This window comes from Chlorocebus sabaeus, chromosome 3 (genome assembly GCF_047675955.1).
Source record: "Chlorocebus sabaeus isolate Y175 chromosome 3, mChlSab1.0.hap1, whole genome shotgun sequence".
NCBI lineage: Eukaryota > Metazoa > Chordata > Mammalia > Primates > Cercopithecidae > Chlorocebus > Chlorocebus sabaeus.
Window position 1 is genome coordinate 80,188,406 of NC_132906.1, and position 23,989 is coordinate 80,212,394.

At 45.3% G+C, this 23,989-nt stretch overlaps 1 protein-coding gene across 3 annotated transcripts in view; it reads left to right on the forward strand.

Moving 5' to 3' along the window:
• Positions 1–23,989, forward strand: part of FARP1 (FERM, ARH/RhoGEF and pleckstrin domain protein 1) — a 295,496-nt gene that overhangs the window by 57,121 nt on the left and 214,386 nt on the right. For all 3 annotated transcript variants that reach the window (XM_038007719.2, XM_007960723.3, XM_073014449.1), the window contains exon 2: positions 7,906–8,099. In XM_038007719.2, coding sequence (XP_037863647.2) covers positions 7,929–8,099 — 171 coding nt within the window. In that variant the 5' untranslated portion in view covers positions 7,906–7,928. The remainder of the gene's footprint in view (positions 1–7,905; positions 8,100–23,989) is intronic.

Genomic DNA, 23,989 nt, shown 5'->3' on the forward strand with positions numbered 1-23,989 from the left:
GGCCAGCTCCTGGCATGTGGCTCCCCTGGACAGAGGCACAAGGTGGCTTTGTGACAGCTTCCGGCTCATAAGAGCAGAGCCAGATGCATGGAGCTGTTGGAGATTGATCACACGCCCTTTGCCTTTTGCTCTCCTGGGTGTCTGACACTTGATGTTTTGCCCTCACTCAATGGCACATCCACACTTCTTTGTTCTCAACATGGGCCACAGAAGTGCTTGGAGGACTCAGAACCCAGCCCTTTGGCTTCCTGCAGCTCTGCCACTTGGACTTGTTCTTTGAATAACACATTCCTATGAATTTTTCTTCACCTGGAATTTTTCAGTTGCTTGTATTTAAAACTGGAAGAGGGGAAACAAACTCTTGCAAAAAGTTTCCCTTCATCTACCCGGCTTGATTGAAAGTAATTCCTCTTCACTGTGATTTCATCTCACTCGATTTATGCTCTCAACGGGGCAGGAGTAGTTGGTAGGAGTGTGTGCTTTTAGTAGATTAAATTAAAAATTGTTGAATTACTTCTTAATTAAACATAGCCTTCTTAATTACTTTTTTTTTTCTTTTTTAAGAGGGTCTTGCTTTGTTGCCCAGTTTGGAGTGCAGTGGTACAATCTTAGCTCATTGCAGCCACAAATTTCTGGGCTCAAGTGATCCTCTTGCCTCAGCACTGCAAGTAGCTGGGACTACAGGTGCTTACCACCATGTCTGGGTAATTTTTAAATTGTTTGTAGAGACGGGGTTTTGCTATGTTGCCTAGACTGATCTCAAACTGCTGGCCTCAAGTGATCCTCCTGCCTCAGCCTCCCAAAATGTTGGGATTACAGGCATGAGCCACAGCCCCTGGCCCAATTCCTTCTTAATTAAACATATAGGTATATGGTACAAAATTAAAAATGTCTGAAAGAGCATCTGATGAAAAGCCAGTACCCAGCCTTCCTTGCTTTTGTCCCAGGTCAGGCTGGCCACCTCGCTGGAGTCAGCTGTCCTTCCAGTTACCTCCCTCTCCTTCCAGAGAGGCTCTTGGTGGTGATCATTTTATGGTAGTTATCCCTGGAATAGGATATCTTCATTTGTTATGGACAAGTATCTTCAATTTCTAAAATGATCACCACAAAGATAATTTGACAACTCATTTCCTGAGTCACCACTGGTCTTCAAAGTTTAGGAAGGAATCATTTAGGCAGCTAGACAAAAAGTTCAAATAAAGTGTGAGGGGACAAAATTTTAGAATTGTCCACAGCAACATTCAAGGCTTAAATGCCAAAAACGTCCTCAGAGAATTGTAACAGAATCAAAATTTTAAACACAAGCAAACTTTCATTCAACTATAATAGCCAAATATTTTTTTCTTTCTTTTTTTTTAGATAGGGTCTCACTCTGTCACCTAGGCTGGAATGCAGTGGCATGATCACAGCTCACTGAAACCTCGAGCTCCTGGGCTCAAGCAGTCCTCCTGCCTCAGTCTCCCAAGTAGCTGAGACTGCACATATGCACCACCACCACCACCAGTTAGTATGTACAGAGTCTTGCTATGTTGCCCAGGCTAGTCTTGCACTCCTACCCTCAAGCAATCTTCCTGCCTTGGCCTCCCAAAGTGCTGGGACTACAGGCATAAGCCACCACATGCAGCCCATAGCCAAACATTTTAAAGAGGTGAGAAGTCAGAAGAATGTTAGCCAATCTCTTCTCAAAAAAACTACTAAACTTCAGCAAGACAAAATGTAAGTGGTGAAAGGATGAAAAAGTTATTAGTAAACTTTACATCCATTTACACTTTAAGAGAAAGAAAAAAATAATTGTAACAGCCACAGAATATGATATAACTCCTGACAATGGAGAAATAATGCAGCTAAAAAACTGTCAGGGAAAGGAGTAGAAATGGTGAGAGGCACTGTAAGTCAGCCATTACCTCTTGTTTTAAAACTGATAATAGGAAGATTTTAAATCTGCATAAGACATAAAGATGGTGAAGCACATGGAAAGATGTTCAATATCATTAAGCATTAGGAAATGTAAATTACACACACAATAAGATATTTCACACCCACTGTAATGGCTGTAACGAAAAAGACAGACAATAAAGTGTTATCAAGAATGTGGAGAATCTAGATGTGAGGACCATCTGGCTGTACATCCTTTTATGTTTTTGTCGATTGAATCAGTTTGATTTCATGAAGTTTTATTAATTTATAACAATATGTTTGGACAAAGCTTTAATTTGTTGCATGTAACATTTCTTTGGATGTTCATCTGTCCTTTTTCTTTTTTCTTGCACCATCTTTGTAAAGGCTTTTTTGTTTGTTTTTTGGTTAGTAGGTATGAAGTAGCTCTTTGCAGGAGCCTCAGTGGGCCAGCAGACAGAGCCGTGTCCCATACTAATAGGAATTTTCATGACTTGAGGTTGTGTGTGTGTGTGTGTGTGTGTGTGTAAACCTTTCAAACTTTGCTATTCCCTTACTTGCTGAAACTTTGGCAGTGAACCTTGTTGGTGTGTCTAATGCAGTCTCTGTCTTTTTCATCTTGCCTCAGCAACAGACTGCTTCTTACAAATATGGCTTGCCTGTATGGTTTCTCATTTCATATCAATCCCACTGTGCCCAGGGAAGCTGTTACCGTGAATCTGCACACCTATCCCTGTCCAAGAAAGTTATGACTGGTTTGTTGTTGATTTGAGGCTCCGCCATTTTTATCTGAGATCTACAGCCATGAGCAGCCTCTCCAAGCATTTTCCTTCCCTTCTTCCTGCCCTTCACTGCAGCTTGGCACATCTTTCTTACATTTTCTGGTTTCGGGTCTGCAGATGTCTTCCAGTTTCCTCAGGGATGGAATTTGCATTTTTTAGTGTACTGCTTATTGCTTTTGGGTGAATTCCAAGAGGAAGTCCTTACAAGTCAGGATACTATGACAAGACAACTCTAGTTTTTTACCTTTTCTCTGGCAGTTAAAAATCTTGTTTTTTTTGTTGTTGTTGTTGTTACTTTTTAAAAGTAACCTTTCAAATAGAGCTAACTAATAAAGTCGTTTTGCAGCAGCTTTTAACTTGAAGGTCTAGAATCATCATTTTAGTAATAAGGTATCACAAGGAAAGAAATAGTAGTTTTTATTTTGACTATTCCTCAATAAATTGAGAAGTCAGAGGAAGTTAATGGAGAGAAATTCAGAATAGAGCATAGGTTAGTATTTATACACTAGAGGCCTTTAGGTTTGTTGGATTTGTTTATCTGGAAGACGGCATTGCATTACTGGGCTTACCAGTTTTGCTATCAAGCATCAATTGTGGTTACCCATTTATGACTTGCCAGCGTTCCTGAGATGTTCCCTTAGCGTTCTTAGGATGCTCAACTCAAAACTCTTGGCTGGATTTATGGTTGAATTAAACAGACCTTTCCATGTACAGCAACAGTCTGCACGCAAGTATGATAACAAAAAGAAAGTATGTGTTCAAGCATCAGTATCCAGAAGTAGAAATAACCTAGACATGAGATCATTTGAGAACTAAAGAGAAAGGAAGTTAAGCTACCAAGTATCTGTTAATGACTAACTCAATTAAATTTTTAAATGCCAAGGGGCTAAAAATCAGAATATATATTTATCTGGGGATCTTGGGCAAGAGGGACAGAGAGGAGTTCAGTTCAGAGGATGAGGAGTCTTGTTTTTTGCTTAGGTTAGGACAAGGAGAAAATATTTGCAGGGAGGGTCTGAGCACCTTTAGGCTGGGGTGAGGTGGGAGAGTAGAGCCCTTCCTTCCTGCCATCACTGGCTCCCTGGACGGGCATCAACACCGTAGCCAGGTCCATGCCCGCTTGACAAGCCCAGCTAAAGCCCAGTGTAAATGACCATGCACAGGGCCTGTCCCTGCTGAGCAAGTACAGGGAAGGGGGGTGGGGTGGGGAGGGGCCACACCAAAGCAGGAAAAGTGCATGGAGGTACTGGGAAGGGGGAAGGCCAACTTGACTGATGGTATAGCTTTCTCTGGAGATTGCATTTATTTTTAACCATGAGACAGTGAACAGAAAACATATATGGAATAGAAGTAATTTTGCCTGGCTTGTGAAGATTATTTTGGATACGACTGACTTCATAATGAATATACCGCTCCCCCACCACCACCTCCACATACACACACACACACTTTGGTTAATTGACCCAATATTGAGGGTATCTTTTCCACTTCGGTGAAGGGCACTAGGCTGGGATTCTAGATTAACCAGGCTGGTCTCATCCCTCAAGGCTAATGAGTGAATGAACCAAAGCAGAGATCACATAACCAAACAGATTAGAAACAGATGCTTAGGAAAAGCTTATTTGAGGCAGAAGTGAGAAAGGCACTTATATAACAGACCTGTGGAATCAGGCATTCAAAAAAGAAGGGGCCAGCGTAGTGGCTCACACCTGTAATCCCAGCACGTGGGTCATTTGAAGTCAGAAGTTTGAGACCAGCCTAGCCAACATGGTGAAACCCCATCTCTACTTTAAAAAAAAAAAAAAAAAAAAAAATTAGCCAGGCATGGTGGTGGGCATCTGTAATCCCAGCTACTGGGGAGGCTGAGGCAGGAGAATCGCTTGAACCTGGGAGGCAGAGGTTGCAGTGAGCTGAGATCGTGCCATTGCACTCCAGCCTGGGTAACAGGGTGAGACTCCTTTGCAAAAATAAATAATAATAAATAAAATGAGATATGAAAAAAATTAATAGAAAAAAAGAAAAACTTTGTTGATACTATAGTACAATGTGTGGAATGGTAGAATGGCTTCTTAGGAAAAGGGGAATAGTTGGAGGGGTGGGTGGCCAGAAAGAAAGAAAGGGTGACTTTTTCTCCAATGTGAGTGAGACGCAGCCCACAGTTCTATTCCTCGCACCCCAGATAGCTCTGTGGTGCGCCTTCTGTGCCCTTTTGTCTAGAAGTGCCCCCTGGGGGTCTCTTTTTCCCACTCCTCTTTCTCCATGACCCTCACCACTGGGCCTGGTGGTTCATTTTGCTCTTTTGGTTACACATTTAACCCCTTTCCTTGATTCTCACGGCTTTCACCCTGAACCCATAGCCCAGACCCAGCTCCAGCTTCCAGACAGGAAAGCCCACAGGATGTCCTTTTATAGCCCTAGGGAGCGTTCCAAAGCATACTCACACCTCCCCCTCCCCCTCCTACTTCCTCCCTTCTGCCCTGATTTCAAACTTTCTCATCAGTGTTGGACCTTTTTTTTCTTTTTCTTTTTGAGACGGAGTCTCGCTCTGTCACCGAGGCAGGAGTGCAGTGGCGCGATGTCGGCTCACTGTAAGCTCCGCCTCCCGGGTTCACGCCATTCTCCTGCCTCAGCCTCCCCGAGTAGCTGGGACTACAGGCGCCCGCCACCACACCCGGCTAATTTTTGTATTTTTAGTAGAGATGGGGTTTCACCGTGTTCGCCAGGATGGTCTCGATCTCTTGTCCTCGTGATCCGCCCGCCTTGGCCTCCCACAGTGCTGGGATTACAGGCTTGTGCCACTACGCCCGGCCCAGTGTTAGACTTTTACCTCCTCCTCTCAGTAGCTAACCATTTGTAACATTGGGTTAGTTTTTCCACAAAAATAGATTTTATAGCATCACCTTTTGATTTCCATTGCTGCTGTCCAGATTGGCATTTCAAGCATGAACTATGACAGTTGATTTGTGACTGGATGCCCCCAACCCCTGCCCTCCCAGCCCTCTTTCTTTAGTTATATATAGTACCGTCTTCAGGTTCATTTTTCTGAAATTATTATTGTTGTTGTGTTGTTAGTCTTCCCTCAGTGACTCCTGCTGCCTACAGGGCAAAGATCGTATTTTTCAGCTAGGCATTTGGAGTCCTCTAAAGGAGGGGTCCCCAGATCCTGGGCCGTGGACCAGTGGTCTGTGGCCTGTCAGGAACTGGGCTACACAGCAGGAGGTGAGTGGCAGGCGAGCATCACCGCCTGAGCTCCACCTCCTGTCAGATCAGCTGCAGATTTGATTCTTATAGGAGCGTGGACCCTATTGGGAACTGCGCATGCGAGGGATCTAGGTTGTGTGCTCCTTATGAGAATCTAATGCCTGATGATCTGAGGTGGAACCGTTTCCTCCCGCAACCATTGCCTCTACTTTATCTGTGGAAAAGCCGTCTTCCACAGAACAAGTCCCTGGTGCCACAAAGGTTGGGGACCACTGCTCTAGAGCCTGACTTCAAATCATTTCTAAAATACATCTTGAACTCTCTGGCTCTGATTCTCATTCTTTTTCCTCTGTGCCATCGTGTTTCTGTCCCGTAACTCTGTGGATGCCACTCTGCCAGGAGTGCCTTTTCCTTGTCTGTCTCCTGTCTCTTTCCAAGTATTATCCAGTGTTTGAGACCAACTTGAGTTCGATTCTCACCTTCTCCACGATGGAAGCCTTCTCTCTCTTTCAACCACTTCATCTCACATGGAAATCTCATTCCCTTGTGTCCTTCTGACACTAAATATGCAGCCACATATAAATATACTGGCTGAGTGATCCAGTAGTTAAGCAGCCAACATTGACCTCCACTCTGTGTGAGACATTGTGCCTAGGTAGGCACTGAGCTGCAAGGGACATTCGAGATTGGGTTCCTGCTTTTTAAGGGCATCACAATGCATTCTCCACACACGTGGGCTCAACCACCACGGTGTGGCTTTGACAGCAGTGAGCACAGAGGGGATAGCAGCACATGTACTCTGCACCAGATGCCAGGATGTGACATTTGTTTTCGTTTTTGATACTAAGTTTCACGCTTGTCACCCAGGCTGGAGTGCAGTGGTGTGATCTCGGCTCACTGCAACCTCCACTTCCTGGGTTTGGGTGATTCTCCTGCCTTAGCCTCCTGAGTAGCCGGGACTACAGGTGCACACCACGGCACCCGGCTAATTTTTGAATTTTTAACAGAGGCAGGGTTTCACCATGTTGGCCAGGCTGGTCTCGAACTCCTGACTTCAGGTGATTCACCCACCTTGGCCTCCCAAAGTGCTGGGATTACAGGTGTGAGCCACCACGCCTGGCCGGGATGTGACATTTGAACTGAATTTTAAAGCAATGGTAGAAGTTTCCAGGTGAAGAAAGAGGGCAAAGCACTCAGCCACAGTGAGCCACGCATGTGGAGACCTGGAGCCAGAGAGAGACAGCGAGAGGGGAGGGAGAAGCTGAGGGTGTCATTAGACAAGAGTAGACTATCTGGGGAGGAAAGATGATTGTTTTTAGGAAAATAACTTTGTTGATACTATAGTATAGTGTGTAGAATGGCTTCTTAGGAAAGGGGGAATAGTTGGTGGGGTGGTTGGCTGGAAAGAAAGGAATTATTAGGTGGTTATTTTAATAGAAATAGACACTAGAAACCAAGAAAAATGACCCTACTTTCTGTTGCCTCTGTCTTCGTGAGTATATGTCTGTGAGTGTATGTCTATTTCCTCAATCAGATTATAAACCCGAGCTCTGCAGTGCGTGTTTTACCTGTTTATCTTTAGAATACCCACAGTGCTTAGCTTGTGACTGTGTCCATAAAAGGTAATTAATGGATGCTAATGATATGGCTGAGGCGCTGTTTATCATCTTCCCACCAGACTTCGATGTGTAAAAAGTAGTGCTTAGCCTAGCTCATTGTAGACACTGAATAATTAAGAACAGACTGTAAAACGAGAAAGGAATAAAATATGCAACAATATGCAAAATTATTCCAAAGAATAAAAGTATGCAAAAAGTATTTGCATGCCTTGAGCGCTTAAAGGTGACCTTGTGAGTGAACCGATGCCTCCCCGTATGGGATTCCTGTGCAGGGCATGGAGCCCCCTGCCCACCTGGGTGGGTTCAGGGAAACTCCCGTGACAAAGGGGAAAAGGTGGCACACAGCATGGGTGGTATCAGTGAGTCTCCTGTTCTGATGTGTTTTTCTTTCTCACTGCTTCCTGCAGATATTCTCTAAGCCACTTTCATCATGGGAGAAATAGAGCAGAGGCCAACCCCAGGATCACGACTGGGGGCCCCGGAAAATTCGGGGATCAGTACCTTGGAACGTGGACAGAAGCCGCCCCCAACACCTTCAGGAAAACTGGTGTCCATCAAAATCCAGATGCTGGATGACACACAGGAGGCATTTGAAGTTCCAGTAAGTTGGGGGCTTATCTGTGAACCCAGGAATGTGGTGGGGGGCAGCCTTTGGTGTGGGGAGGTTCGGCTCATTCCCATGGCCAGTGACATGAGGCGGCCGGAGGGCTTGCGTGTTCAGCACCTCCCTCCCCGTCCCCTCATGGCCCCGCTGACCCATTCTGGTTTCGAGCTCTCCAGTGTCTAGATTTATGCGTGAACTACCCATACAGTGATGTCAGTGGCCTCCGCGCTTGAATTTCACTGTGACCTTCCATTCAAATTTATATGTAATGTAAGCGCATATGTATACATTATGTATATATGTGTAACTGGAGGGAAGAGTGGTCTTGTGGCTGGATCCCAGTTTAATTTACTGGTCATAGGCAATTCCTCTGTCACATTGGTGCTTGTGCGTGTGTGTTTGTGGCCGGGGGGCTATCGAACTCAAGTCACTGGCAAGAACAATCCCGAGAACATCATTAAAGAGCCACGTGTGTTTTCATGTGAGGGAATCAGGAGAGCCTGTGGATGCCACCGCACAGGGTGGGTGTGGGAGTATCGGAAAGCCTCCTTTCCGAGCCTACCATACGGCAGCCCTAGAGATGGGGAGGCCCTGCCACCCCAGGGCCCTGGACAGAGCAGCCTGGGGCCCGGAGCTGTCACAGGAGGAGCCTGCAGCCTGGGCGCCTCAGCAGCTGGAGCCGCTGGAGCCCCTGGCACTACTCACTTCTGTTCTTCTCTGAGCCCCTGCCTGGCCTCTCCCAGCCTCGCCTCTCCCAGCCTCCTCCTCAGATCGTTCCTGCTGCGGCCTGCTTCCTGCAGCTGCCGCACATCTTACTCCCCGCGGGAGAGGAAGTGGGAGTGTCTCGCTGGCTAAGCGGCCGGCCCACTCCCTCTCATGGGCTCAGTCCAGAGAACGCGAAGCACGCCTCGGATCTAGTATTTTGGGTTTTCTGTCTTGAGTATCAAATACCACGTCTAATATTGTTTGTGGGGGAGGAAAATAACTCTTGAGTTCCAAGCAGCCAACTTATCAAGAAACTCTCGGAGCACACCTGTTTTTAACGTGGAGACGATCTGTGTGTCATTCCTGTTGGCTAGAGGGGCTGGAATTTAATAGCCGGCATTAACGTTGGTAACCCATCATTTAATCATTTATGGGATATGAGTCAGCAAATTATATTTATTTCAAAGAACATCGCTCAGAGCATATGAACTAACATTAAACGTCTCAGGAAAAGATAAACTCAGAATAGCTATGCTTAAAACCACCAATTTATTGCACACTGCAAACCACCTTTGTGTTTTCTGATTTTCTTGTGGAATTTGTATCTTTCAGGGACTTAGGACAGCTTTGTATTTTGGTAAACAAAGCTATTGCTAATCTCCTAAAATCATAGACTCTGTTGAGGAGAGTCCCTGCCGTCCGGTTAGAATTGGGCCTCCTGGCACGTGTGGTCCATATGTGTGCCACCTCACCCGCTTTTTTGTGTTTGTTGTCAGGCTGGTTCAGTGAGGTGTTTGGTTTCAGTGTTTCCTATTCAGTACTGTGAAGGACTTCTGAGCCCAGGTTTCTAGCAGCACATTCTATTACACGGCGTTCTGCTGAGTGGGTTGGACCGTGGAACTGGCACATGCTGCTCTTGTGTGCACTCACTCCAGGGATCGTTGGGCTGCACTCACCTTCAGTTCTTCTTGAAACCAAAGTAAGTCAAGACCCCATTCCTAGCTACTATTTAGCACCTATCTAGGAACTCCCTGCCCAAGAAGTAGTAATAAAAGTGTGTTTTTATCTTTTAAAATTATTTTTCTTCATAATTTCTGATGGCTTATGCTTTGCATTTATAAGCCCTTTGTCTGGAAGGAACCTTTCTCATGCTCTCTGATAAACTCCTATGCATTCTTATAAGCCCTATCAGTTTTACCTGGATGCCTACTCTGTCAGGCAGCGGACAGGGCTTTTTCTTCCTTCCTGCAGACCTCTTTACTCATACACCTATCGGATGCATGAAGGAGCCTGAGTTCAAATCCCGGCGTCTCCTACTGATAGTTGTGCAGCGTGAACAAGTTATTTAACCTGTCTGTATTGATAAAATGAGGCTAATAATAAACTCTATACTATATGAGAGTAGAAAAAGAGGTGACAAAGTGTTTGGAACAATTCTTGACATGTAGTAAGAGCTTAACTAAACACGAGATTAGTAGTAATGACGTGCACTTCCAACTGCCTGCCTGTTCTGTCTATATCCCCAGCATCTAGCATGGCACCTGGTGTATAGTAGGTGCTAATTAAATGTTTACTCACTGTTAGAGTGAGTTTATTTTACAAGTAGAATTAATGCCATTGTTTGTTTTCACATGTCTCCTCCATTCATATTTTTCTTTTTCTTTTTCTTTTTTTGAGACGGAGTCTTGCTCTGTCTCCAGGCTGAAGTGCAGTGGTGCAATCTCGGCTCACTGCAATCTCCTCCTCCCGGGTTTAAGCGATTCTCTTGCCTCAGCCTCCCAAGTAACTGGGATTACAGATGTGTGCCACCACACCCGGCCAATTTTTGTATTTTTAGTAGAGACGGGGTTTCACCATGTTGGCTAGGATGCTCTCGATCTCCTGACCTTGTGATCTGCCCACCTCAGCCTCCCAAAGTGCTGGGATTACAGGCGTGAGCCATCATGCCCGGCCATATTTTAATTTTTCTAGTTTGGTCAGAATGTTTCTCTTAGCCTCTGGGCAATAGATATATTCCTTAACTGGCTGTAGAAAGTCATATATCAGCATTGGTGGTGGTGGAGCTGATTCTGAGTCACTACCTCGTGCTCTTTAAGAGCAGCCACAGCCAGGCCAGCGGCATCTGGAAGGCATCGGCTGTGCTGGCTCAGTCATCAGGGATTGGGAGGAAGGTGACTACGGGATTGTGAGAGACTCAGCCCCCTGGTCTTGCTTTAAAACTTTGCTGTGGAACTTTTTGCTGGGAATTCAAGGCCAAGTGTCTGACCCTGGAAACATCCTTTGATGGAGTGCCCCAAGTGAAGGACTTCTCATGGCTCTCGTGCATTCACCACGCAGCTGAGCCGGGCACCGGGCCAGAAGTCCCTGCAGTTTCCTTTGGGGATGACTGGTGCCTTTCTCTGGGGGTTGAATTTCCTGGGCCTTAGCTTATTAATTTTGTTTTAAAATATGGATTTGTAGGTAAAGCAGTCGTTTAAAATGCAAATCCCCTAAATGCTTCCTGGCACAAAGAACCACAACATCTTCTCCATGGTGTCTGCGTCTTTCTTTGTACCCAAAAACAATTATGATTAAAGTGCGCTACCTTTTGGAAGGCTTTGGCAGTTAGCTCCAAGATCTTTTCTGTTCCGTAGCTGGTTCCACAAGCACCTTTGCGGTTGAACTTGAATGGTCTTTTTAGGTATCTCCTCTGCGGAGTGGAAAGTTCAAGGGCAGTATTTATAGTAAATTGCATGGTGTTTTATCTTTGTGTGGAAAACACTGTGCAAATAAGCTTCAGCCTGTGGTTTATGATATATGTAACTTTCTCTTCCAACCAGAGGTTATGAAACGGAGTGACTCTTGGGCATCTGAAAGGGTTAAGAAGGTGCCCCTATGCCCGCCCAGACCAGTTCTCTGATGGTTCCTGGGAAGGTTTTCTGTGTCCCCTCCTCATGACCCTGCTAGTAAACAAACACTGTTCCCACTGACATTAGTAGGATGAAGCAGATGGTTTCCTCTCCAAGTGTTTATTCAGTTTGTGTATTTTCATTAGCAGTGTTTCTATAGGAAGAGCAGAGGAAATAAGACACAGCCATTTTTATTTTTTATTTTTTATTTTTTGAGACGGAGTCTTGCTCTGTCGCCCAGGCTGGAGTGCAGTGGCTGGATCTCAGCTCACTGCAAGCTCCGCCTGCCAGGTTCCCGCCATTCTCCTGCCTCAGCCTCCTGAGTAGCTGGGACTACAGGCGCCCGCCACTGCGCCCGGCTAGTTTTTTGTATTTTTAGTAGAGACGGGGTTTCACTGTGGTCTCGATCTCCTGACCTTGTGATCCGCCCGCCTCGGCCTCCCAAAGTGCTGGGATTACAGGCTTGAGCCACCGCGCCCGGCTGCCATTTTTATTTTTTTAGTTTTATTTTTTGCTTCTTTTGAGCAGCCGTGGTAAAAAATGCTTGGGGAAGATGCTCACAGGTGACAAAAAAGACACCTAGTGCCTGTCGAAGGGTTAGCGGGAGTGGCCAGTTGCAGGCGGGTGGACGGTGGCACAAGCCCCGAAGCCCCCCAGGAGAGCAGGGGCAGGAGTTAGTTGTGGCCGAGGGAACTCGGCGCTGACAACCATCATCGCAGGAAACGATCCCTGTAACTTTCTCCTGTTCCTGTCTTGTCACTGCTGTACTCGAGCTTTTGTAGCTCCTGAGACTTATGTAGGATTCATCCTTTGCCTGAGGATCAAGCGTGGGCTTTGTAGCTCGGGGAGCCTGGGAGACAGCAATGAGCCTGCGTGGAGGGGCCCTGTACACTGGGAGGTGCCCGGGCAGCTCCCATTGTTCTTCTCAAGCACAGTCCTTGGCTGTTTGTCTTCTGCATTAGCTTCTCATGCTGGAACACCCTCTTATTTGTTTACCTGCTTAGTTATTGGCCTCTTGCAGGTCGAGTGGCCACTTATTTTATTTTTTTATTTTTTGAGACGGAGTCTTGCTCTGTCGCCCAGGCTGGAGTGCAGTGGCCGGATCTCAGCTCACTGCAAGCTCTGCCCCCCGGGTTCACGCCATTCTCCTGCCTCAGCCTCCCGAGTAGCTGGGACTACAGGCGCCCACCACCTCGCCCAGCTAGTTTTTTGTATTTTTTTTTAATAGAGACGGGGTTTCACCGTGTTAGCCAGGATGGTCTCGATCTCTTGACCTCGTGATCCGCCCGTCTTGGCCTCCCAAAGTGCTGGGATTACAGGCTTGAGCCACCACGCCCGGCCGAGTGGCCACTTCTTGGAGGGCAAGGCCTCTTGTTCTTGTTCATCATCATATCCTACACCACAACAGTGCCTGTGCATGAAACTGACTGGTCACAGTTCTGCTCGGTCATTTAACTATAGGAGAGTTGGTGCTGTCCTAGCATAACAAGGGAAAGAGCAAGTGGGAAGAGCTTCTGAGTCCCTTCCTGTGTTTTCACAGCGTGAAGGTGGCGCTGGAATTGGAGTTCGGCCCACAGGACCCTCAACTTACCCATCTTTTGGGCACTAAGCCGCCTCCTTTGTGAGATTTGCGGACTTCCTCTGCCTCCTACTTCCACACAGGTGGTCCCTGGTCAGCTTGGCCTGCCCCTCTCACACCCCACATCCCACATCCTCATCCCATGCTGCGCTGTTCTCACCACTTTCTAAAAACCCACCCTCACCCCGAACACATTGGTCAAAATCCCACCAACTGGCGGGCCTCTCCCAGACTCCTGCTGCAGGCCAGCTTTCTCCCCCGACAGTGCTGATAGCTCCCCTCCAATCAGACCTTGAATCATGGTCTCTAATCTTGCCCCTCGCACTCATTATTCCTGGTGCAGTGACTCAGTTTTTTAATCTGCAAAATTAGGCACTGGGGCCAGATGATGTTAAAGGCTGCTCCCAACCCCTTTCCTTCTTTGGAAGTGAGGACCCTGTGTTGACATCCTTCTTGACGAATTAACTTTTTGTGACTGTATTTGTGAATTTTCCAGACAGATGGTAAAATATTTGAGGAAAGAGATTTTTAACCTTACAGCAAACCCTAAGGCCCTCAAAACCTGGTTAGACACAGTGGGTACCGTGTGCCTCCTAAGTGCTAAAGAAAGCTGTGTGATGAGAGTGAAGAAGCATGCCACGATTTATATGTCACATGCCAGTCGCGGGCCTCGGGAAATGTCATGACTGGCCTTATGTGCATGTGGGGTGGCTGTTTACATAAAACTTACTGTACCACATAGGGCTGAACTCCATGCTGTTTGATCATGGGAAATGGAAGATGGAAAGAAATCAGATATTTTCTTGATAATACATCATTAGTAGAAAACTCAAGTTTAAGTTGAAATCAGAGAAGACCTAAAGTTTTTGAGAAAAGTAATGAGTTCGTATATCATAAAAGACCACATAGGTTCTTTCCTGGTGTCAGAATCACCTGTGCTATCTTGGAGACCTAATGAGGAGTGTTACAAATTGAGTCCATACTTGATTAAACATTGATTTCATTTCATTATTATGCCTTTTGAAATGTAACAGTTCTTTCATTCCTTTAATTTTCACTGAAACCTAGGTTTGAGATCAATAGGGAGCTTATTCTCCGAGGGCTCTGGTTCAGGGTAAGGTCTCCACTGGTGACAGATTCTAGAGCTGACTTCATAAGCTCCATCTCAGCAAAAGGGACAGAGCCGAAGTTTGTCTTTTCAGAAAGCTCAGGGTTTCCTCTTTGTGGCCCTGCAGTTGACATCAGGGGCTGGCCTTGTGCTCACTGGTAGCAATTGTGCCTTTGTGGAAGTGTGTTCTTTTTCTCTCTGTCTATATTTATTTATTAAAAAGTGTTTTCTTGAGATAAGATCTTGCTCTGTCACTCGGGCTGGAGTGCAGTGGCACGATTATAGCTCACTGCAGCCTCAAACTCCTGGACATAAGCAGCCCTCTTGGCTTAGCTTCCCTAGTAGCTGGGACCACAGGTGCATGCCAGCACACCGGGCTAATTTATTTTTATTTTTATTTGTAGAGACGAGGTCTCGCTATGTTGTCCAGTTTGGAACTCCTGGTCAAGCAGTCCTCCCATTTGGCCTCCCGAAGTATTTGGATGACAGGCCTGAGCCACTGCACCCAGCCACATCTTTTTTATTTCTAATGAATTTTGTTTCCCAATGTATTTTCATTTTTTGGAGACAGAGTCTTCTCTGTCACCCAGGCTGGAGTGCAGTGGAGCAATCCTGGCTCACTGCAGCCTTGACCTTCCGGGCTCAGCAGGCCTCCCACCACAGCCCCCCTAGTTGCTGAGACTACAGGCACGCATTACCACATGTAGCTAATTTTTTTTTTTACTTTTTGTAGATACAGAGGTCTCGCTATGTTGCCCAGGCTGGTCTCAAACTCCTGGACTGAAGTGATCCTCCTGCGTTGGCCTCCTAAAAGTGCTGTGATTATAGGCATGAGCCACTGTGCCCGGCCTGTTTTCCTTCTTAACTTCTTTTTCAGTCATCTTAGGGAATGTACCCTTTTTGTAAGCTGAAGAAAGTGTTTTTTTTTTTTTCTTTCTATTTTTCTCCCCCAAAAGAGGTGAAATACACATTTAACTAAAGGCCTTGAGGGGGTGGGGTCTGTCTTTTCTGTAAGTGTTGCAGTTCTGACTCTCCTGGAATGGAGTCCCTCCGTGGCAGTGGGGCTGTCCCTCGAGTGGTCTCATTGTAGTGATAATGGAAGGAAGGTGTTTAGATCCCAGGACTACTTAATTTTCTTCTTTTGCCCCAAATGCTTCACACGTAAGACGTGGAGGTGGTGGAGGAGGACAGGAGGAGGAGAGACCCAAATAAAATTTAATTGGCCCTTTCAGACCTGCAGGGAGGCGTGTGTGCCCAGGACTGCTTTTGCCGCTGTACGCAGCTACACTTTGAACTAGAGCAAGCAGAGGGAACTTAGCATGTTCACCCAGCTTTAAAAAATAAGTCAACATTTCTTTTTTTCTTATCACTGTTGCTTTTGGCTCCCTTTATTTGCAAAGTTTCTGAAACAGAATTTAAAGCTACTTTGCTTCGCATGGTCATTTCTGTGTTTTATTTAACTTGGAGTGATAAATGGTGCTTGTCTGAGTCTAGCCCCATGAGATTAAATTTAAAGGCTATTTTGGCTATTTTAATAGAGGAAAAATTTTTTTCATAAATCATTTTAGCTAAATACTGTTAGCTTTCCTTTCTGGCGTCTCAGGGGCAAAGAGTAGAATTTAAGTGCTGGTCTGAAATGTTTGTGTGCACCCCTTTCAGCTGTAGTTAAGACCCTTGTGATCAAAGTCAATTCTGCAGCTCTGATATGCTTGCAGTAATTCTTTAACAGCTGTTTGCTATTTTCTCCCTGAAAAAAAAATCAGAACCGAATAAAAAGAATAAACTAATTGAGAATGTCTGAATCTGACTTTTAAATGGGCCGTAATCTGAGAAAATGTAGGAAGTTTGAAAAGCTGCTTTTTTTCTCTTTTAAATGGAAACAATATTCTCAATGATAAGAAACAGAGGGGTTAAGGGGAAATGCAGGCCCTGGGTCCGGGCTGCCTCACTTCCTGCCTGTGTGGCTCTGCCTGAGTGGCTGGTCATCTTATCTCTACACGTGGAGAATACCTACCACTTGAGGCCCAGGCTCTCATGAGATCTTCTGCAAAAACACCTTGCAGAGAACACATATTTGGTTCTCATGAAAGTAGGTTCTCTTCCTTCCTTTCACCCTGAACTTTAGTTTCCTTCTTGTTCTTTCACAGAATTGAGGCCCTGCTTTCAATGTAGAGCTGTTGGCTGGATCAATGGGAGAAAAGAAAGCGAATGAAAGCCCTTGAGAATAAAAAATCATGTGCTTGTGTCAGATGGAGTCGTTCCTCTTAGACCACAGCTGTCTGGAGTCTCACATCAAACTGGGGCTTTCTTTGGAGGGGGGAATCATTACCTAAGCCAGAGTCCCAGGTGGCTTTAGGAAGGTCTATAAGAACCCAGCACCACTTGGACAATTGCCGTGAAACCTCCATTTCTGCCAAGCTCGTTTAGTGCCTTTTCGTGGACTTACCTGCAGCTTCTGTGAGCTTCAATTTAATCAACTTTAAAATTGAGGGGGTTGCCCTTTGAGCTCAGAAGTTTTACGTGCATTTTTGCTTTGCTGATTTCTTGATCTCCTCTATTTTCTTAGCTTCAAAACTTTTCCATTTTCCTGGAGTCAGGATGTTCCTGGGTGAACCATGCATCCCTCTACCATAGACTAAATGAATAGTTTTAAGGTAGACATAGGATTTCAAGATCCTCTGGGGCAGGTCTTCTCAATATGGGCTCTGCGGGTTCATTTGAAGGAAGCGCTCAGCCAGCTGGATGTTCTTGTGTTAGAATGTAAGTCTAAAAACATTGCACATAGTAAATGGACTGATTTATAAAAACTATCTGCCATGTTTGAACGTTCAGTTCTTTGCTGTGTTCTATCACTTTGAGCATTTGAGTTGGAGATAATGATTTTAACTCATAAGACAGACACAAAATGACTTAATAGTTTGGGATTTCTCTTCTGTAGATAGAATGATCATGTAAAAGAGCAATTCTCAGAGCTGTTAGCACTTTGTAACTTTGAACGAGAGCCTGTGTTTCCTCATTTTTGTTTCCTCATTTATACAAACAGGAAGTTGGACCAGATACCCACAATGGAAATCTGTGGCTCTGGTTTCATTTTATGGAATGTGGTCTTGGAAACATGATATGGGTTTCACAAATGTGTATCGACATGGGAGCAAGGTGCTACTGGTGATAAGAAAATGAATGAAAATAATAACCACCCTCTGAAAAATCCCTTGCTGTGTACCAGACATTGTGCCAAGTCTGTGCGTACATTATCTCATTTGTTGCTAAGTGAACCTATGAGGCAGGTGTGAATAACACCGATTAGTCTCACAGGGCTAAGTGACTTGGGGCGGATCAGAGTGCTGGAGAGAAGGAGATGGAGTCCCAGCCCATCCCAGGACCACCAACACCTACGCCTGTGTGTCACTCACTTTGTTAATGGTCTGGGGCCATGCAGAGCCTTTAGGATAACACGGTGTGTTAGCTGTGCTAGCGCCTGTGACAGGTGCCAGTGGATGGTGCTCTTTTTTTTTTTTTTTTTGAGATGGACTCTTGCTCTGTTGCTAGGCTGGAGTGCAGTGGCACGATATCGGCTCACTGCAACCTCCACCTCCCGGGTTCAAGTGATTCTTCTGCCTCAGCCTCCTGAATAGCTAGGACTACAGGTGTGCACCACCATGCCCAGCTAATTTTTTATTTTTAGTAGAGATGGAGTTTCACCATGTTGGCCAGGATGGTCTCTATCTCTTGACCTCATGACCCGGCCGCCTTGGCCTCCCAAAGTGCTGAGATTACAGGCCTGAGCCACCGCGCCCGGTTGGAAGGTGCTCTTCAATGGGCAGGATGGGTTGAAGAGGGCGGAGTCTGCAGAAGGAAAGCCCAGTGACTAGGGGTTTTGGCAATATCATCTCCACATGGTAGTTACTGATAAGGGCCAGGGCCCTGCAGAAGGAATGTCAGAGGGCTGACAGATACAGGAGAAACCCAGGAGGTAGACCTGACAGGGCATGGCAGCTGATGGGACAGAAGCAGGGAGCCCCCCGGGAGTAGGAGAGCACCCACAGTCATCAGGTTTACAGCCTGGATGGCTCAGTGCTGTCACCGAGGACTAGGAAGTCAACTCTGTGACAAATGGTTTACTTGAAATAAAGTCTTCCCTCAGTTGACGTGAAAGGAACATTGCTAATGTTGCCAATAGAAGACATTTCTTTTTGTTTGTTTGTTTTTTGAGACGGAGTCTCGCTTTGTTGCCAGGCTGGAGTGCAGTGGCACGATCTTGGCTCACTGCAACCTCCGCCTCCCGAGTTCAAGTGATTCTCCTGCCTCAGCCCCCCCAGCAACTGGGGCTACAGGCACCCACCACCATGCCCAGCTAATTTTTGTATTTTTAGGAGAGATGGAGTTTCATCATGTTGTCCAGGCTGGTCTCGAACTCCTGATCTCAGGTGACCCCCCCCCATCCCCCCGTCTCAGCCTCCCAAAGTGCTGGAATCACAGGCGTGAAGCACAGCACCTGGCCATAGAAGACACTGCTTTGTTTTTTTATCACAAAGAATAATCTGTGGCTCTGGAAATTAACTTCCAAGATTGTTAGTGATTATGTAAATGGTACAAACTGGAAGTAACACATGGAAGTTGATTGCTTGGTTTCAATTTATGTTAGGAAAGTTATATTTACTCGTTACATTCCAATTTCATCTTCCCAGAAGTTCCTCTGTTAAGCTTGTCACACCTGGGTGACCACCACGCTGGAAAAGCATTTAGATCCGGTGTTTTCAGAGGACTCAGTTCAAAAGCATTAGAAAGGAGCAGGTCAGTTTCTGTCTTCAGCTCATTGTTTAGTTTTGATGTAATTTGCCTGTGACGTGAACTATGAAGTGCAGTTGGCTATTATCCCGTCTTCCAGTGACCATTTGTTGGTAAGTATTTCTGCCACAAATAGAATTCAGGTGCTCCATTTCCTTTGATCTCGGCATAAGACTGAGTGTGTAAAGCATTGCAGAGCAAGACCAGAGGGCATTTGTGGAGTTGTTAGGTTATCACAACAATACCCTTTTTCATGTTTGAAAGCTGAATTACTTTCCTAGGGCAGCCATAACAAAGTGCTACAAACCCGTGGCTTCAACAGTAGGCAGTTACTATCTCACAGTTCTGGAGGGGTAGGCGAAACAACTGAGTCCCTATCTTCCTGACCACCCATCCCTTGCCAGGGACTCCCATTTGCTGACCCCAGCCAGAAGCCCCGGAGTAAGAGAACCGAGGTGAGCAATCTGTGGAGCTCGGCCCGCAGGCAGGCAGTGAGAGAAGAGCCAGGCCAGCCTCTGTGGTTGGAGACCACGACTTCTGCCTCACAGAGAACATGAAGGCTGCGAGGCGTGGGCTGCCTCCACCCCTGCCTCGCTAACCTCAGGCTCTCCTCCTCTGCCTTGGCTTCCATTCCTGCATTCTCTGACCATGGGATCCTTTGTACCCCCCGACTGATCCTTCACCCCTTCACCTACAGGACATGGCTTCGCATGGCAGGCATCAGTAAGAATACCTTTCATTCGGTAAGAATAGCTTTCATTCGGTAAGAATACCTTTCATTCACACATCAGTCCTGGGATTCCCAGACATGCTCTTAATTTCTAGACAGTCTTAGCAGTAGAATTCAAATGATGAAGAAAGAGACTGGTTTATGTAGTAGTCACAGCATAAGTTGAATATAAGAGCTGAAAAACCCTCGGATGTTACTATTAACCATCTTATCTCTTAGCCTGATTTAATTATTTTTGTGAGGACGAAGATGACATATTTTATTCGAGCTGTTAAATGGGATGTCTGGTTTCATGATCCAGTGCTGAGAACAACTCTTTTCCCTTTATTGACTCGATTTCAGTTGCATTTCACAGCTCATTGCATCCATCCAGGTAGATTTCTCCATGATGATGGGACCTCCAGTTTGTTGCCCACAGGACTGAGCTGCTTGGATTTGCATCATTCCTCTGAACATGCCTTGGGGTTTATTACGATCTCACCAATTATTCCCATGAAACGAGGAGAACCCTCACTCCAAGCACAACAGTACGAGTGTTTGCTAACTGTGGACTCTGCACTCCCTCATGAAACCAAGAGTGTTTCTTCTTCCGTTTCCCTTCCTTTCCATTTTAAGGACCATTTCTCTAAGGCAGACTTTCCTGTCAGGACCCTCCCCGCCTTGTGTCTCTTTTGAAGCTCCTGAAAGGTCCGAGCTTTATTAGAAAATAAAGTTCTGATTTTCTCCAGAAAACTGGTTCAGCAGAAACCAAGACACTGCCAACAGCCCTCCGGCGTCCTGCCAACCGGGCTGTTAGAGTCTTTATGTGGGTAGGTACAAGTTGCCTTGCTTAGCTTCGAAACTTATTTTTGCCCTCTTCTCTGGCTTCTAAAATGCTGGATCCAGGGGCCTGGAGAGTTGGTTTTGTCTCTGGTTATTGTTTAGTGGCACACAAGGTACTGACTGAAAACAAGGGCTTTTTTGTACATCCCTTGTACCCACATGAACTCTTGGGGAGGTCAGTGATGGTTGGAAGTCCCTGCTGTCACTGTCTCTGCTGTAGCATTGGGGGAACGCGTTAGTCGTAGCCCATTTTTCTGGGCTAATCCATCCCTTAATGACTTAAGTTGACATTTATTGAATTATAGTGTATGAGTTAGCTAGTGCTGCTGAAACAAAGTACCACAAACTGGTGGGCTTGAAGAATCGAAGTGTTGTATGGTCTCAGCTCTGGAGACCAGCTGTCTGAGATCAAGGTGTCAGCAGGGCTGGTTCCTTCTAAGGGTTGTGAGGAAAAATTGGTCCTGTGCTTCTCTCCTGGCTCCTAGAGGTTTGCTGGTAATCTGTGGCTTTCCTTGGTTTATAGATAGAGCCTCTGTCTCTACCATCATCTTCATGTGGTTTTCTTGCTGTGCAAGTATGTGTCTCTGTATTTTCCCCTTTCATAAGGACATGGTCATACTCGATTAGGGCCTGTCCTACTGACTTCATTGCAACTTGATCATTTGCAAAGAAAAAAACTTTGCAAAAAAAAACTTTCCAAATAAGTTCATATTCACAGGTACCAGGGATTAGGACTTCATCTTTTTAGTGTGTGGAGGAGGGGAGATGTAGTTCAACACAACTGTATAACAACTCCCATTGTTTTATTTTAACAAACCATTTGAAAAATGTGCTATTGACTGTTGCTGTGACTTCTAGCTGTATAACTCATTTCACCAGTTTTCTGCTCTTGTTCTTTTGGAGCATAATGTAGTCTGGGACATTTTCCCAGTAAGTGGAGGAGACCAGAACTCTTAAATCACATGTATGTGTACTTGGAATTAGAACTGAAGTATGGGTGGCCATATGAGATGAGAAATCTCAGCTCTATTAATCTAGTGAACTACAGGAGTGAGTGTTTTGTTGTTGTTGTTGTTTTTGAGTTATTTTTCTTCACCATCCCTCTCCCACCACCATTTCCCAGTGGATCAGTAGTGGGAGAGTGCGAGTCTGAAGCTACCAGGATCCTGCTGCATTTTTTTCTTTTGTTTTTGAGACAGAGTCTTGCTCTGTCACCCAGGCTGGAGTGCAGTGACGTGATCTCGGCTCACTGCAAGCTCCGCCTCCCGGGTTCATGTCATTCTCCTGCCTCAGCCTCCCGAGTAGCTGGGACTACAGGCGCCCACCACCATGCCTGGCCAAGTTTTTGTATTTTTAGTAGAGACAGAGTTTCACCGTGTTAGCCAGGATGGTCTCGATCTCCTGACCTCATGATCCTCCCGCCTCAGCCTCCCAAAGTGCTGGGATTACAGGTGTGAACCACCGCGCCCAGCCTCCTGCTGCATTTCTAACGTTCATGTTCATTCTGGCAAATGTCTGTTCCTTAGATAGATTAGTCCATGTTGAAAAACTGCCTTCACTATTATCCTAGCGTTTTGCTCAGTCTTCAAGAAGTTATGTCAAGGAATATCACTAATCATTTAAGAAATGCAAATCAAAATCACAGTGAGATACCAGCTCACACTTACTAGAATGGCTACTATTTAAAAACAAACAAACAAACAAACCAGACAAAAACAAGTACTGATGAGGATATGGAGAAATTGGTACCCTCTGCACTGTTGGGCAGAATGTAAGATGGTGCAACTGCTGTAGAAAATTTTATGGCAGTTCCTCAAGAAATTTAAAATAGAGTTGCTGTATGATCCAGCAATCCTCCTTTGGGGGCATGCCCAGATTGAAAGCAGGATCTTGTAGAGATAATTGCACACCCATGTTCATAGCAGTACTGTTCACGCTAGCCAGGAGGTAGAAGGATCCTAAACATCCATCTTCGGATAAACGGAGAAGCAGAGTGTGCTATATACGTGCAAAACTGTGTATATTATTCAGTCTTAAAAAGGAAGGAAATCCTGCCATATGCCACAACATAGATGAACCTTGAGAACACTATGCTAAGTGAAATAAGCCAATTACAAAAAGAAAAATACTACATGATTCTACTAATACGAGGTACATAAATAGAAACAAAGTAGAATGGTGTCTGCTGTGGGAAGGTAGAAATGGGGGCTATTTAATGGGTACAGATTTGTTTTGCCAGATGAAAAAATTGGGAGATCTTCACATTGTGAATATACCCAGCACTACTGACTGTGCACTTAAAAATGGCTAAAATGGGCTGGGCGCAGTGGCTTATGCCTGTAATGCCAGCATTTTGGAATGTCTAGGTGGGTGGATCACCTGAGGTCAGGAGTTCGAGACTAGCCTGACCAACATGGTGAAACCCTGTCTCTACTAAAAATACAAAAAATTAGCGGGGCGTGGTGGCGGGCATCTGTAATCCCAACTACTGGGGAGGCTGAAGCAGGAGAATCACTTGACCCCAGGAGGTGGAGGTTGCTGTGAGCCAAGATAGTGCCATTGCACTTCAGCCAGGGCAACAGGAGTGAAAATCCATCTCAAAAGAATAAAAAGAAAAAAGAAAAATGGCTAAAATGGTAAACCCCATGTTATGTGTTTTTTAAAATCACAATTAAAAAACAATGCCACAGAGCAGCAATGTGATTTGGAAACTAGTTACATTAGCCCCAGCTGATTGAAGTCTAAAATTCAAATTTCCCTAGCATTGATCGCTTCATTTGGTGCTTATCTTCTGTTTGTATAGTATATTGTTAGTTACCATGTTTTGGATCTTGCCTCCCAGACCCATCAGACCCTTTAAGGCTGTAACTGGCTTCTCTGGGATTTCCCCAGTTGCCTGTGTGTTTCCTGCACATACCAAGAGTAAAAAGTTAATGGAACTTCTTTTTTGTTCATTGATCCACTTATGGGATCTTCTGCAAATTACCTAATTCTAAGGATGGGTTCACCTCATATTGCATGATTTGCTTGGTTTCTAGGCTATCTAATGATTGAAAACACATTGCAAAGATATACAATGTTAAAATGATACTGAAGTTACTAAAGGTATTAGATGTTCTTTATTTTCTAGCAGTTGCTATATGCACTGACCAGTTGAGTAATAAGATTCTCACAACCTCAGAAACAGGAATTTGTAATTCTTTTTAACAATACAGGATGACAGAATCTTTTAATATTTGTATAAAACTTACCTTTGAGCAAGCAAGC